General features: G+C 39.8%; 1 protein-coding gene across 4 annotated transcripts in view; it reads right to left on the bottom strand.

The window, feature by feature from the left end:
* Positions 1-15,977, bottom strand: part of FNDC3B (fibronectin type III domain containing 3B) — a 345,183-nt gene that overhangs the window by 10,274 nt on the left and 318,932 nt on the right. For all 4 annotated transcript variants that reach the window (XM_047786565.1, XM_047786588.1, XM_047786572.1 and 1 more), the window contains 2 exons: positions 9,095-9,261; positions 6,522-6,649 (listed from right to left, as the gene is read on the bottom strand). In XM_047786565.1, coding sequence (XP_047642521.1) covers positions 6,522-6,649; positions 9,095-9,261 — 295 coding nt within the window. The remainder of the gene's footprint in view (positions 1-6,521; positions 6,650-9,094; positions 9,262-15,977) is intronic.

The raw sequence follows: 15,977 nt of genomic DNA, 5'->3' as shown, positions 1-15,977 counted from the left end.
TTTCTTAAGGTCTAAAGTGAATAAGGGGAGATCCCACCTCTCGAACACCATGCTCACCACCAGAGCCACCCCAGCTCCACTGGTTCTATTCCCTTGGGTATGTGGTGATGTCAGCACCACCTGTCCTCCATGCTAGTCCTCATCTAATGACAACAGTGTGAGACCAGGTCAGCCTCTCCAGACCTTCCTCTGTGCGTTCCCTGGGGGTCCCACAGCTTCCCTGGTGTTTCCATGATCACCTCACCTTGGCTCCCACTGCCCCAGAAGGAAAGTACTGCCTTTTCTATAAATGGATGGAAAGCAGTCTCCCAACCCAGTCTGTGCCAAGCAAAGACTTGGGCAGCATTTCTGTGATGTGGGCTCTTACTTTATGCCAAACAATGACCTCATGACAGAAAACCACTTGATAACCGATCCCCACAGATGTTTGGGAGGCTTTTGGAAAGCAGATATAAATATTCACTTATATCTAGTGTTACATTATTTGTATGTTTTCCAGAATTTGCATGGCTAGATCCTTCTAAGAAAGTTGATTCAGAAGTATATTTAATTTCCCAGAAGCCCCTGCCATGGAATCTTGAACAGACGATATATAGTGTTACTTTCCTCATACCATTAGGCAAAAATGCTTAGTGAGGGCAAAATGAGTATCTAACTGAAGGGAACTTCCTTAATGACAAGTCCAATCAAAAGTTAGTTAGGCTTTAATTTGTAAATGTTTTTCTTTTAGGTATTCCTACTGTTTTAATCAGAAGAGGCCTCCCCCCTTGTAACAATACAATGCTAGCATTATCTTTAAAAAATATATGATAAATGTATTGAGTGTGGGACTGTGTTCTATTATCTCCATAGCAACCAACACAATGGCTAGGAAAAAGCAGATGTGCAGGGAACATTCTCTAATTAGGACCCTTAAATACTGAAGAGTAGATATTTTTATACTACGCTGTTTGAAAAGAGAGGAAAATTATCAGAAACAAGTATCTGTGACATTAAATATTAGAACCCACACACAAACCAGAGTTTAGTACAGGTACAGACATCATTGTACAAAATGGAGTCATTAACAATGGTTAGGTTGTTTTCAGGGTATTGATAGAAAATATGGGCTCTCTAATATATTTTAGAAGTCAACAATGTTTATTAAGCCTTTTGGATTCATTCTTAGCTAAGAAAAAATTAAAACAATCCTAGTACCTCATTTCCTGAGGATTTTGGTTCCTGAGGCTTGAGATAATGGATTTGTTTTTGTGTAAATAATACAGCCATTGGATCACAAGGTCATCAGGCCTGCAGCCCAGCTGAGGTGACTTTTCATGGGACTGTGCCTCTCTGCAGGCCGTGCCTCGTCTCCCTTTGTTTTCATTCCTTCTGACAGGGGCACCATTTTAAATTGGGTTGAGGCTCTTCCTCCTGCCTCAACCCAATTTAAAAGGCATAGCTGCATTTAAGATTATCTTTATTGAAGTAACCAATCATAGTATCATAGTAAGTATATGCACAATATTTTTACAAAGACTATTTCTGTTCTTTATTTGATATATATTTTGAAGTAATTTTGACATGTTTATTCCAAATGAGAGGATATAAAGTAATACCCAGATAAATGAAATGAAGAATCTGTGACCCTTAATTCAGAGTGACATGCTGTGTAGTTGAAATTTTTGAAACAGAGAACCTTTTGGGGAGATTGCTGGAGGCTTAGATTTGGGCCAATGCCTGCGTCTCTTTACTAATACCGTCCTTCTCCCAAGAACTGGAAAAGGAGACATAACTGCACAGAGTCGTCATCTACACAGCACTCTCTCCTTACTGAACAGATCTGATGCAAAAAAAGGTAAATTAATTCCTCTAAGATCATGAGACTATAAAAGGTGGATGTGACCTGCCTTGATTCCTGGGCTAAAGTGGGAATCCACTAACTTGCAGGCTACCTCTGAAGAGGGTGCAATGCGGGGCAGGAGTTGTTGCTCTTGAGCCACAGAGGGCAGGCAAGGGCACTGTTTTAGAACTGCTTCTTAGGGATTTGTGTTTCACACCACTGGGCCCGTAAACTCTGAGACCAGCAGCTGTACTGTTCTGTAATATGCCAGGCAGCCCTCACAGTACAGAGCACCTAACCAGTTTCTCAAGGAACCAGGGGTCCTGTACCTAACTCCAAAAAACTGAATTTACACTTATTTCACATGCAATTTAAAATGGACGTATGCACGAACATTTTCCTGGTATAAGGGGTCATAGCCTTCATCAAGTACTCAAAGGGACCTGTAAAGCTAAAAAACTTAAGAATCAGTCAGACAAAATGGTAGCTTTTAAATAATCCTATCTTGATCTATTCGCACTTTGCTTTGGATGGGACTCTTTCTTTATGCCAAATTAAAAAGTTGTGCAACAAGAGAGTCACAGCCTGTTCAATTTCCATATTAGGGAATTAAATTGCAAACCATTAAAAAATAAGTAAGCTCCAAGTCTTTAAAATAGTTCTGTCAAGATTGAGATCTTTTTCTTCACAGTACTTGTGTGATACTACAAAGAAGCAATGCATCCCAATACTATATTCTAAAAATGATACCAAAAAACCCCTAATTTATACAGAGATGCCATCAAGTTAAATGTGGAGCTCTATGAATTTTCAGGTGTATCAAAAGTTTTCTTAATACAACAAATCTGAGCACCAGCAATATTGATAATTTGTCACAAATCTGACTCTCCATAGGTAACAGTTTCCTGCAATTTGCTACCCTTTACTCATCTTCAGTGTTTCATGCAAAAACTGTTGCTATCAGAACAGGGATATAAATGTGAATCACTTTGCTTTACATCACTATGTATGAGACTGTTTATGTTCTGTCCTGTGAGAAAAATCAGACACCTGCATATACATACAATTTTCATTCTTTTCAAAAATGTTTTACAATTAATACTGCTTGAAAAGAAGTTTTAGGCTTCTTGAAAAAAGCTGTGCTTGAAAGGTTTTTTTTTTTTTAAATGACAGAAAAGCCAAATCAAAATATGCATGCATTCTAATGCAGAGTAAGACTTCAGGTGGAGACTTAATACTTTAAGTTAATAGACTGTATCATAATTAGAACCAGCTGCTCACCCTATATCATGCTAGCTGAACAAAAGACAGCTAATTACATAGTTAAAGTCAATGTTTCCAACAAAATATTAGAAAAAGCCTTGGCCCTTGCCATATGTTGCCTGTAAAAATAAGCTTGGGAAACAGAAGGACATTGTCCTATTATGGGTCATTTTTTTCCACCTAAGTTACAGATATCACTTATAAATCCCCCTGTGGTGAAGTTTAATTCTCCTCACCACTGCCAGTACAAATAACCTTTGAAACTGCCTCTTTCATGCATGCAAGAAACATTTACTGAGTACCTAGCTATGTGCCAGTCCTGGGAAAATAAAATGAATGACACAAGCCTACACATTAGCAGATCCTGTCTGATTAGGGCTATAATTGAAGTATACACAGTGCTTCCTATAAGCCCACAGCTCTGCCGTGGTGTATGCTCTGCAATGATTACCTCTCATTTTCCTTTGCTCTGACTCTATGAATTCAAAGCCTGTTATCTCTGGACCATAATTATTTTAACCATTACTCTGCACACATAATATAAATAGGTTTCTTTCCCTATCTTGTGTCCAGAACAAGTGAATGAAGTACTCAAAACATCATGTTTAAGTTAATGCTTATTGAATGGGGAGAAGCAAAAAACTCAGTACAAATTGTCCCTGACTCAACCGTGGCTTTTCATGTACCATTACCTGCTTTAATCATTTCTTGGTAAAAAAGTAGGAAACACATGGTTATGAAAATAAAGCTAATCTCCATCTACTGAGCCTGCTCTAGTGTACTGGGTTTTCACCTATTTTCAACAAAAAACCCTCTTGTTTACAGCTATTTAAAATAAGAATATATTTTGAGATATATGTGTAACTGTATTATTAGTATTTGTATATTCATGGGTCAAAACATATAACAGCAATATTCAAAACAGCCAATCTGCTAATGAAATCTAATTTACGAATGGATTAACCTATATTTTGGCAATGCCTGATGTATAGATATTGAGCAAATAATGCTTTTTCAATTAAAAAAACAACAAAAAAAAGAACCAGTCATCACTGTGCTTTTGAGAAGCAGAACATTTTCCCAAGAACAGGTTGAAGAGCATGGGTAGGTAGAAGAAAAAGTTTTGAAAATACGATGACGAACATGCAATGAATGTACCGTTGGGAAGTGAATACTGTTAAGTGTCAAATGATATGGAGGAAAATTTGGTAACATTTCGTTCGTCCTTTAACCATTTTTTTGCACTGCTATGTGGCAGGACGATGGTATTGGTGTTAAAGATGACTAAATCCAGTGGGAAAATCCTCTGCTCTCTGTGCGAGCTGAGACTCTGAAATCAATCATATCTGTGAAGTGAGGTGAACGATGTATATATAAAATCATTTACTGTGAAATGAAATACACTATATAAAACAGGATTGTAAAGTGAAAGGAAACGATAGTGTTTTTGCTCTTAAGAGGAATGATGGAGACTTCAGAGACATCATCTACTGATGTTAACCAATACTGGTGGCTGTCATATTTAAAATAAGTATTGGAGTTCCCGACGTGGCTCAGTGGTTAACGAATCTGACTAGGAGCCATGAGGTTGCAGGTTTGATCCCTGGCCTTGCTCAGTGGGTTAAGGATCTGGCGTTGTCGTGAGCTGTGGTGTAGGTCCCAGATGTGGCTCAGATCTGGATCTGGCATTGCTGCGGCTGTGGTGTAGGCCAGCAGCTACAGCTCCGATTCGACCCCTAGCCTGGGAACCTCCATATGCTGTGGGAGCGGCCCTAGAAAAGGCAAAAAAAAAAATAATAATAAAATAAAAAATAAAATAAAATAAAATATGTATTGACAAAATGAGCTTAAAGCAATTCATTCATTTATCTGACACTTCATACTAACAAAGAACAGTAAGATTTACTAACATTTTCTTTTGACTCTTTTTATACATTTTTATTTATAAGTATTCTTTATTAGTATGTGAGGAATATTAACCTGAAAATTAACAGAAACCCTGAATAAAATTCTTTTCTACTTATTTCATATATCTGGAGCCTCAACAGCTGAATAAAGATGTCCTCACAAATTATGCTAATGTCATTTACCTTCAGCCTCTTGAGTTTGATACAAATGTGCACCTCTATTAAAAGTGCAATAAAGAATGGGTTTCAATCCTCCGTCGATGGACATTTGGGTTGTTTCCATGTCTTGGCTATTGTGAACAGTGCTGCAATGAACATGCGGGTACATGTGTCGGAGCTAGAGACTCTCATACTGAGTGAGGTAAGTCAGAAAGAGAAAAATACCATATGATATCACTGATATCTGGAATCTAATATATGGCACAAATGAACCTTTCCACAGGAAAAAAAAGTCATGGACTTGGAGAAGAGACTTGTGGTTACCGAGGGGGAGGGGGAGGGGGAGGGAGTGGGATGGATTGGGAGCTTGGGGTTAATAGATGCAAACTATTGCTTTTGGAATGGATTAGCAATGAGATCCTGCTGTGTAGCACTGAGAACTATGTCTCGTCACTTATGATGGAGCATGATAATGGGAAAAAAAAGAATGTATACATGTATGTGTGACTGGGTCACCGTGCTATACAGTAGAAAAAACAATTTTATTAGGGAAATAAAAAAAAATTAAAAAAAGGAATGAGTTTCAGCTTTCCTAATGGAGTAACAGAGTTATTCTGATTTCACATAGTTATTAAGTTTCTGGGAATGCTTTGGAAACTAGAGAGTACCTGAATCTTTCATAGTCAATGACAAGATAATATGTGGCTTTGGAAGAATTAGCTTATACCCCAATCACTTTCTCTTTTGTATGGGCTCACTAAGTGATCAGTACAGCTTTGCCACTCAAATTATGGTCCATGGACCACCAACATCGATGTTGCCTGGGAGCCTGAACCTTGACCCCATACCTACTGAATCAGAATCTGCATTTTAACAGATTCTTGGGTGATCTTTCACACATTAAATGATGACAAGCAGTGACCTAGACCTTCTGAATCACAGGCCTCAAGGGCTGATAGGTCATCTTCCTTATCCTTCAATTATAACTTCCTTAGGGAAGGCAGGACAGAAAACGAGCTTCAGTGATTAGGTTGACACTACTTCCCTCTAGAGTACAACCACTGGGACTTTAGTTTTCAGTTACATACACACTTTGAGACTGAGAACATCACTGCCAATGCCAAACAAATCTATAGAACCTAAAACACTTCACAAGATTATGCTTAAGAACTGAAAATTTCAGAATACCACCACATACAAAATAAACTGTAAGCTAGGGCTATTAATACCCTATTAAATTAGGTAATGGGTACATGTGAAGCAGTTACTACAATTGATTTTAAGAGAAATGTAGTTCACGGCCACAGGCAGAGGCAAAGAGCCAGCCTGACCCTGACAGGCCACATCCGTCCATGCACACTGGCTCTTACCTGTTTGTACTCAGATTCTCTTCCAACCAAAACCTGTAGAATGTAGCTGACAGGGTCGCCTTTCATTGGTGGTACCGTCTCCCACAAAATTTCACATGAATTTCCTTCTAACTGTGTCACTCGAGGTGCTGAAACACAAATCCACACATCCAAGCTCAACATTCAAACTATTATATTAATAGTCAATATTTCAGGAACATGTTTCTGCCCACCCTGAGAGGGGAGTACGGCCTTCCAGAAGAGTAGCCAGACACCCTTTCCACAAAGAAGATATTCTGTGCTGGCCAAGCCATTGGTTAAAAATCCTCTGCTCACTAGCCTATTACTAACTGCTTGGCCTAGATTGCCTTTTTTTTTTTTTTTGATGGGTAATGAGCACCTTTTATGATTAAGCCCTGTGTTAGGTACTTTGGGGGGATGCAAAATAGGTGCAATAAATATGCTTTCAGGGAAATTAAGATCCAGTTGAGGGAAGGGGAGAGAAAGGTATGAAATGAGTACAAACAAACACGATGGAAGGCAGATTAAAATAAGAGGTAAAAACAAAATGTTGGGGAGTTCCAGGGGAATTCACATCTGTGTGGGAGTCTGAGAGGTTTGAGGGGCAGATGACATCTGAGATAAGCCTTTAAAAGTTATCTTACATTTGTATTTTTTAGTTTATTTTTTCGATTGGACTCATCATTCTGGTTTAAGCCTAAATTATATTAATTGGCAACAAAGCACTTAAATATTAAAACAAAAAGTATTTTCTTATAAGCTTATGTCTCTACAACTTAATTTGGTATCTGATTTTTTTCTATTTTGTAACCAGAATGTGTAACTCCTTTCTCTGAATGCTCTTATTCTTTAATTTCTAATTACGTGAATTCTTTAGAGGCAGTTGTTTCTACATTCAGTTCTGTATAATGCTTAGAATGCTGTTTCAGAAAAATAAAAGTTATCTTAAGAAAAAAAGAGTTTGTATTAGTTGGCCAAAACTGCAAGCAATTTACGGAAAAACTAAATAAAGAATCTCATCAGACTAAACAGTCCTCCAGCTAAGACAGTAACTTCCCAAATCTAAGAGTGGGAGGAAGAAGACCTGATCATGTGGCCGCGTGAGGAAACTTGTCTTTCTGGGGAAAACATACTGTGACATGCAAGGGCCATCAATTTGGTCTATTTTCTGCAAAATATCTCCCTCAGCAATCACTCCCAGAGGCAAAGACAGTGACAGAAAGACCCCTGAAGTTAGCTGTTAAGTGTGGCAAACCTTCCTGCTACAACAATATGCCTATCAGCCCCAGCATGTTCAGGAATCTCTTCTGTTAGAGCTGAAATGCGAAGCTGCACCAAGGGCCAGGGCATTTCCTGCCCATGTGGCCCAGGAAGTGTATGTCCATTTACACCAGCATCTTAGTCACACACAGAAGCTGGAGAGCTATGGACCACTAAGGGGCAGGGAGGTTGGGGGAAGGTGTTTACCATAAAGTACCCTGAAAGGACCTATGGGAAACCCTCAAAGAACGTGATCCAGACTGTAGTCAGACCCTGGCCTGGAGCCTTATCCCCTGCCCCTCCTCTGATGGGCTCTGTGCCTTGGTGGCAGGTAGCACAGCTTCTCTGAGTGGTAGCAGTGAGTCACATGGCCTTGCTCCTGGGGCCGGATACATACAGAATCTTTTTAACAGTCTGTGCCCACCGTCTAGCCACCCAAATCATATAGCCAATGCTTACTGTACTTTCTGTGAAACCTTGCTCAGGTGGGCTTGTCTGTCAGCTCCAGAGTCATTCTGAGCAGCAGCAAAGACCCTGCCTGACAAGAATCATGCTACTGCGGGGAGGAAGAAGTGGCTCAGGAGACCTTAGGGGCCGGGCCTGGGCCCAACACTGGGTGGGCAGAGCCGAGCCAGTCTGCCATGCAGAAGGCATCACTCTGGCTGAAAATGGGAGATGAGGGCCCAGCATACCTGGAGGAGGAAGAGCCTGGGTGGAATGGCTTTTACTTCCTGATTCCAGGAAAGGGAGAGAGCAAACCAGTCAATCGCGAAGCCCTAGACAAATACTCCAGGAGGAGAGGACAGGCTGCCACTGCAACTTTCCAGTGAGAGCCATGGGCCAGGGGAAAGGCAAAGGATGCTGCCCACACCAGGCTCCAAGCCATGCACCAAGGTCATCAAAAGATGAGTGCCAACCGCTGCAGGGAGAGACTCAAGCCTCCCCTGGTCAACTGCCATGAGCTCTACCTCACCAGGAATGCACCCTAACCCAATATCTGTCACTCAGCACTGTTCCTATTCCTTGTCCAACTATCTCCTAAGGGGGTGAGACGGTCTCACCATTAAATTATTTGTGGTAATCGTTTACACATATTTGAGAAAAGTCACCTCCAGTAGGCCTTCCTTTAAGGCCTCTCATTTCCCCTAGAGAACCCATTTCCCAACCTTTTTTTTTTAGTAAGTTCTTTTGATTCTATCTTGCTGATATGAGAATTAAAAGAGTGATTTAAGGTCAGAATCGAGCCTCCCACCCCGAGTCTCACACTTCCTTGCTCTCAGAGAAGCGCATGAATGAATACACTGTCCACAGACCTTTGATGGTGGGGGGGACACTCTTGGTTGTGCTGAAGGTGTAGGTTTCTGAGAAGGGCCCTTCCCCAGCCTCGCTCGCTGCCTGGATTCTGAAGGAGTAGCACGTGAATTCCGTCAGTCTCTGGACCTTGTAGGTGTGGCTAGGCCCTCTGTAGATTGAAATAAACCTAGAGAAAGGAGCGGAATTCATTAGCCACCCAAACTTTTATTAGTGAGAGGAAATTATGATATAAGCATGGAACAGATTAGGCCCATTTGGTAAAACTGTTCATACCATCTGAATTATGGTCATGGTTAAGTTTAATGTCTAATATATGTTTACATAAAGGAAAAACACAAATTTAAGACACTATAAAGCTAGGTTTTATACCCTTTAATTATGGTATAGAACCTAGAAACATCAGTTGTTCATGCTTTTATTTACTAATAAAAAACAGAAATTTCTAAATAACTGAGAAATTTAGGTAGAAAATTCTTTAAATTTTAACCTTTATCTTTCCAAGAGCTTCAAAGCCCCTTTCTCCAATTAATAAGATGACATTTAGTATTATAGACCTTTGAGAAAATATGTAAAAAGCAAAAAAACAAACAAAAACACCTTTGCTCAGAATCATGCATCAGGTTAATCAAAGTAACAGAAAATCAGCACAGGCAGGCTGGACAGTTTAGACTCGCAGCTCTGGATCCTTCTCCCATCTGAATCAGGATGATTTTACACTTCTCTGCTAATTAGCATTTCCATGCAACATGGGCATAGAAGGCATGCAGGTAAAATACAGGCCTTACATTTTAAGTGTTTCCCCCCAGGTTCTTAGAAAATTAATATTTTCATAATGAAACTTGGATTGCTTAGAACTGCAACATAATGCCAATCATTTGTCTTTTTATAGTTGACTGTAAACTTTTAGAAGTAAGCTAAGTACCTATAAATTAACCAGGATCTTTAGTGGATTCAGAACCTGGGACACTTTGAGAATTGCCATATGAATTAATCCAACCACACTGCCTGTTCCTACCCAGGCCAAATGCTTCTCCTGGTTTTGTAGTGCTTTGTCCCGGCAACTGAGGGCAATTCGCTGTCTTCAGAAACTGTTGGAAGTCAGTTGGCAACAGAATCACACACAATTCAAAATGTCTCTCTGGCTGATTTGGCCTCAGGGTAAGCAGAATTTATGCATTTATTTAGCAAATATTTCTTGAACATCTGTTGCGTGCTGGGCTCTGTGTATTCAAAGATGATTTGGACCTAATCCCTGTGGGTTAGTTGGTCCTGTGGGTTAGTTGGTCCTGTGGGTTAGTTGGTCCTGTGGGTAGGCAAGGTTTTCTGAAGGAGAGTAGCAGCTTTTCCATGTGCTAGAGAACATTCCCTCCAGATGGATGGATGGATATAGAGATTAAACAGCTTTCTCACAAAACCTATCAGAGTTAATACATAAAGTATCCATGTGTTAATCAGCCTTTGCAGTTGAGTTCCTCAGCCCTAGTCATTTCACTTATTTAATGCTCCTTCTGCTTTGCTGTGTAAGGAAGCACCTTTTACTGAGGAATGAACATTTTTAATTTCAGGAAAAGACGGAGTCCAGGCTGAGACCCACAAATACCATGGTAACCTACTTAGCCCTCTTGACACATTACCACCTTAATGACAATACCCCTTGCTAATGCTAGAGGCAAACAGCTATTTATTAACTCAGCCTCACCTGGGCTAAAATCAGAGTCCCTGCCCTTAATTATACCACAAAATGGAAGTCATGGTTTAAGGAGTAGAGGTGTCACATCTTCATCACAAACTTATAATACAGCCCTGTGTTGAAAAATGTTTGGAGGGGACTGGCAACAGTACTACTTCCCTGTCTGTGCTCTGCTCTAAGGAGAGTATTTCCTTTTGAAGTAAGTTTAATATATCTATGTAGGCAGAGCAGCACTCACATTCACAAAGAAATTTACTGAAGCAGATTCATTACTCTAGTTGCGTAGAATAATCTAAATTGAGCAAACAGGATATTTTCAAATATTTCAGTTTTCAAACTCATTGAAATTTGCTGTTTCTGGAATAGTTCTTTTGACCCTTTTTCTTGTCTTGCTCTTGTACCCCACAGCATTTAATTAATCTTTTTTTAATACCGCATTCCCATTTAGAAAAAGCACTGTGGAATAGTGATAGAAGTGAAAACCTTTACAATTTTTCCATTAGAGTGTTTGTTTGCCATTGAGGGAATCTGCAAAAAAGACAGTGACAGAACCTACCTCATAGAGCTGCTGGGAGATTTAAATGGGATGATATGAGGAAAGTGCTTAGAGTAATAGTCTTAACAAGTAAAATCACTCAGTATTTTATAATACTGAGATGACAGCTACCACTGAGGTCATTTTCTTTCCCCCAGGTGGAGGGTCAGCTGCGTGGTGAGGCACTGCCCTGCAGACACTGGCTATTTACCCTCTTGCACGAGGACCCATCAGGGAAGTGCAGGCCAGGGCAGTGACCTCACAAGACTGGCAGGATTCAATGTAAAAGCCCCAGTCCTTACACAGTGTAGGTCTCAAACAAATATCTACTGACCCTACACTTCCTTCTGTACATGCTGACAGTAACTTCTCTTTCAAACAATAAAGACCAACCAAAAACAAAACAAAAGCATACAAGCCAACACACACAAAAATATAGTACTTCTTTCACCCCAATTCTGTAATTATTTCCCACCATTCCAGGTAGAAGAAAGAACCTTCTTTCTTCAGAGCCAGTGATATTATGGCCAGTTGCATGGTAGCCTTTCTAGAAGGCTCTGTAGGTTAACACCCTGTGTCTAGAACCACTTGGGGAAAGATCAAAAATACTCATCAAATATTTGTTTTATAAAGACCAACTTAATTTTTTCTCCCACCTAAATTTTCTTTTAAAAAGCCAACTTCGGCGTTGCTGTAGTGGTGCAATGGTTAAGGAATCTGACTAGGAACCATGAGGTTGTGGGTTCAATCCCTGACCTTGCTCAGTGGGTTAAGGATCCAGTGATGCCATGAGCTGTGGTGTGGGTCGAAGATGCGGTCCCCCGTTGCTGTGGCGCAGGCCGGTGGCTACAGCTCGGATTGGACCCCTAGCCTGGGAACCTCCATATGCTGTGGGAGCGGCCCTAGAAAAGGCCAAAAAAAAAAAAAGGCAACTTAATTTTAAAATTCATTAATAAGTAAGCCAGTGGCTATTAGTGATAGAATTAAACATGCTACATGTCCCAAGACATAATGACTGAAGACCCCACATTTTCTAAGTAAGGACTCAGAGCTGAGAGCATGGCTTTGCCAGGGAGAGGAAGAGGACAGTGGCCATACAGCAGTCCTGACAGCTCTCCTCTTACACTTAGAGCACACAGGTTCCTGAACACTTTAGCTTGTTTCTCAACATTGGAGAAGCCTGAGGACATCCCAGAATGGCATCCCTCTCACTTATATTCCCTCAAACTCTTGGGGTTGGAGGGGAAGCTGTGTGTGAGACTACCATCCACCCTGTCCCTGGTTAACCCCGGTCAAGAACTGCTGCTGCAAACAGATGAAGATGGAGCAGCGGGTCCTACACAAGTGCTGGCCGTTAAGGGAAATTTGGGCATTTTTACTTGGGAAAGGAAAAACACAGAGAAATGCTCTCTTGTACTAAAGTATTTACTTGGAAAAGGAAACATAAACAAGGCAGAAGGTTCGGTGGGTCACTGAGAGTTTACACTCTAAATGAATTCTTGTTGGCTCTGCCCCCAACTGGCTTCACCTTTGACTGTAATGTCTTCTTGAAACTAAACACTTTGATGGTAACAAGCACACGTGGGTTTTAATGTTGGTAATTTAGCAGTGACTTTAAATAAAATGTTCTACATATCTATGAATACAAATCTGCCTATTCTGCTTGCCTGTCAGAGCACTCCACGGTGTGTACAAAAGGTGTACAAAGACCTTGGCCATAGTCTGTTACCTTCACTATGAACTTGAACAAGTAATAACTCTCCTGGCTGTTTCCAGATACTGGAGATAATAACTGTCTATTCACCTGGCAGGAATTTTTCTGAGAGCTAAATAAAAGGACCAAGTCAATTCTATGATGCCTTATTAAATATACACCAGGAAGGCAAAACAACAGATTTTTGACATTTTTAAGAAATTCTTTTAACCTCAGTATTTTAGGCTTTAACATTATGAAAGACAACTTTTTTTTACACTGAAGTGCAACTGAAGGAAAAAATTTAGACAATCTATAAATGTTTATTTTAAATCATTTTAGAGGAAAATGATGATATATAATGAATTTACTTTAAAAATCTGTTCCCTTAAAAAATGGCTTTGTTTTGTAAGAATCATCCAAGAATTCTCTGGATGGCTTACAACCAACTCATAGTAGAAAATAAAGAGACAATGCTGAGGTTTTTGTGTTTACTTCCTGGTAGCTATCTTATAATCCCTAGGCCCAGTGCAGGCTAACAGCAGCCCATTAATATTAAGTCTTCAAAATGATCTAACCTGCTGACCTAAAATGGCCTGTGGTCTACAAATGGATGCAAATGACACGTTTCAAAACATCACAAATTAACAGCCCTTAGTGAGCTCAAGGCAGCTATATTCCTTAGCAATGACACATCACTACCTTCGTCCTTTCTAATATTCCTGGGCTCCATGGATTATGTGTGTATGTGAATTTCCTACACTACTAAAGCGATGTTTGGGAATAGAAGATGCTCAAAACAGGAGTGGACAGTATGTGCCCTCATTTCCCAAGAACACTGAGTCCCCCCATGTCTATGCAGAAGCAGATGGGAGCAAATGGCATCGTGTGGGGACACCTGAGGCAAGGAATGCGCTTTTCCTAAACTGGTTTTGATGTTGCTGAGAGTCCCAGTTTGCAGACTGAGCACTAAGTGCCAAGAGCCATTTCCAAAAAGCCAATGAGAAAAGGAGTTAATTCCCTACCCCCATATCCCCAGCTACATATGGACCTTTAGGCTTGTGAGCAGTCAGGCTGCAATACTTTTTGGTTATGATCCTTTTTATGTTCCTTTTCTAAGAAATAAAATGTCACTATGGCTACTGATGAAACTCTTTACATAGAATAAAATTCCTATTTTCAAATTTTTTTGTTCAAGTTGTACTTACTGATATATTAAAAAAGAGACATTGACATTCAAAGAAAGGATGACCAGAATCCCCAAAGACCACCTGATCAGCTTGAAACTTCCCATTCTTCTACATTGCTTTCAAATATGTGCCTTGAACCTCAACTTCAAGAACAGTCCTCTCAGAGTCTTCCAAATTTCTGTTAGCTGCTTTTATTTCAGTGGCCTTGCCTCAATTTTCCCTCATTTAGGAAAAATGGAAAGGAAAATGCTATTCAATTCCACTGTTACTTATTTTTTAACAGAAATTCTATTTTTAAATAGAAAAAAAAAATGAAATCCCAATTCTACTTCTGGTCTAATTAAGATCCCAAGAGGTTCATTCATGGCCCCTCACCTCTGCCTGTGCTTAGAACATTTTAGTCTGAAATTGAATAAGCTAGCAATACTCTGTTTTGCAAGATGAATTTTTATGCTCCTTTTATAGGAAATAAAAATGTGTTGTTCCATGAATTGGGGACTGGAGACAGGCATCATTGGCTCCATTTTGTGGAGGGAGAAACGAAACCAAGGAAAAAATAAGTTAAGGGCTATGCATCTGGTCATCTAGAAACTCAGTAGCAGATCTGGGATTACAATCAAGATTTGACATCCCTGTCAAGAACTTCAATTACCTTCTGTTGATTGAAGGTAATGTAAAAATGATGTTTATCCAACAAGGTTGATCACGTGAATTGGGGACTAGTCCAGAGAAGCCAAGGAAACTAATGCTGATGGTCTTCTCTGGGCACTGAGCTAGTTTGTGTTATATCTAGTTCATTTAACTCAGCAATATGCTCTGAGAAATATAAGCAGGAGTTTGTTCTACAATAGGCATACATTAAGAAAGTTCACTCCTGCTGTAGTGCCCATACCCCGGCCACTCTCATTAGTTGCTTAGTGTGTATTTTTTCAGAGTTTCTTTATGCAGATTATTTTCTGTCCCCCTCTAACAGCAAAGCCCCTCCAATTCTGCTGGCTGAAGGGGAAAGTGTTACCGGCACAAAGGCTGAATTAAATGGAGAGCAAGTGGCGCCTTGCTTTAAAATACACTGGCTGGCTGACTAAACATGAACAACAGATTAACCGTAAATGCATTCCTGGAACTTAAGTTCCTCTTGCCCCAGTGCTGTGTACAATTATCAGGAACACAGACCCACAGGGTCATGAGGAGAATCAGCATCAACTCAAATTCTGTTAGGGCAGCGTAACGTTTCACTGCAATAGCACTGACAAATGCACCTTCAAAATCATCATTACAGCATTATAATCTCAACATGCACGAACCAATCTTATTATTCTAATCCCTATATTAGGTTAATGCAATATTAGGAAAATATCTACTTTGGGTGTGTATTTTTATTGCATATATAGAAACCAAAGACATTCAGATCTATGCTAGATTTGTTAAGAATAAGTCACTGTATATATTAGTCTATAGCCAAACTAATATAATTTTCTTCTGTTGAAATTAATTAAAATTTATCTTGCTGTATGCTCATTTTCTTATGTTAACTTATTTTCTCAGCAAGGTAAACTCCCTATAAGCAGGCCACATATCTCATAAGACCTAGCACATTGTAGGAATTAAAAAAAAATGATGATTGAGTGATCATACTCTAACTGCTAGGGATAAACTTAGTCCTATTTGAAGCTGCTCCATATACATGTAGTCACTGATCTTGGATTGGGAACCTTGTGAGTCAAAATCTTGAATACATGGGAAACAAATGTCCTGATCAAGGGGGAAAACTTTC

This window comes from Phacochoerus africanus, chromosome 1 (assembly GCF_016906955.1).
Source record: "Phacochoerus africanus isolate WHEZ1 chromosome 1, ROS_Pafr_v1, whole genome shotgun sequence".
In the NCBI taxonomy this organism is placed as follows: Eukaryota; Metazoa; Chordata; class Mammalia; order Artiodactyla; family Suidae; genus Phacochoerus; species Phacochoerus africanus.
This window is presented reverse-complemented; position numbering and strand designations above follow the sequence as displayed.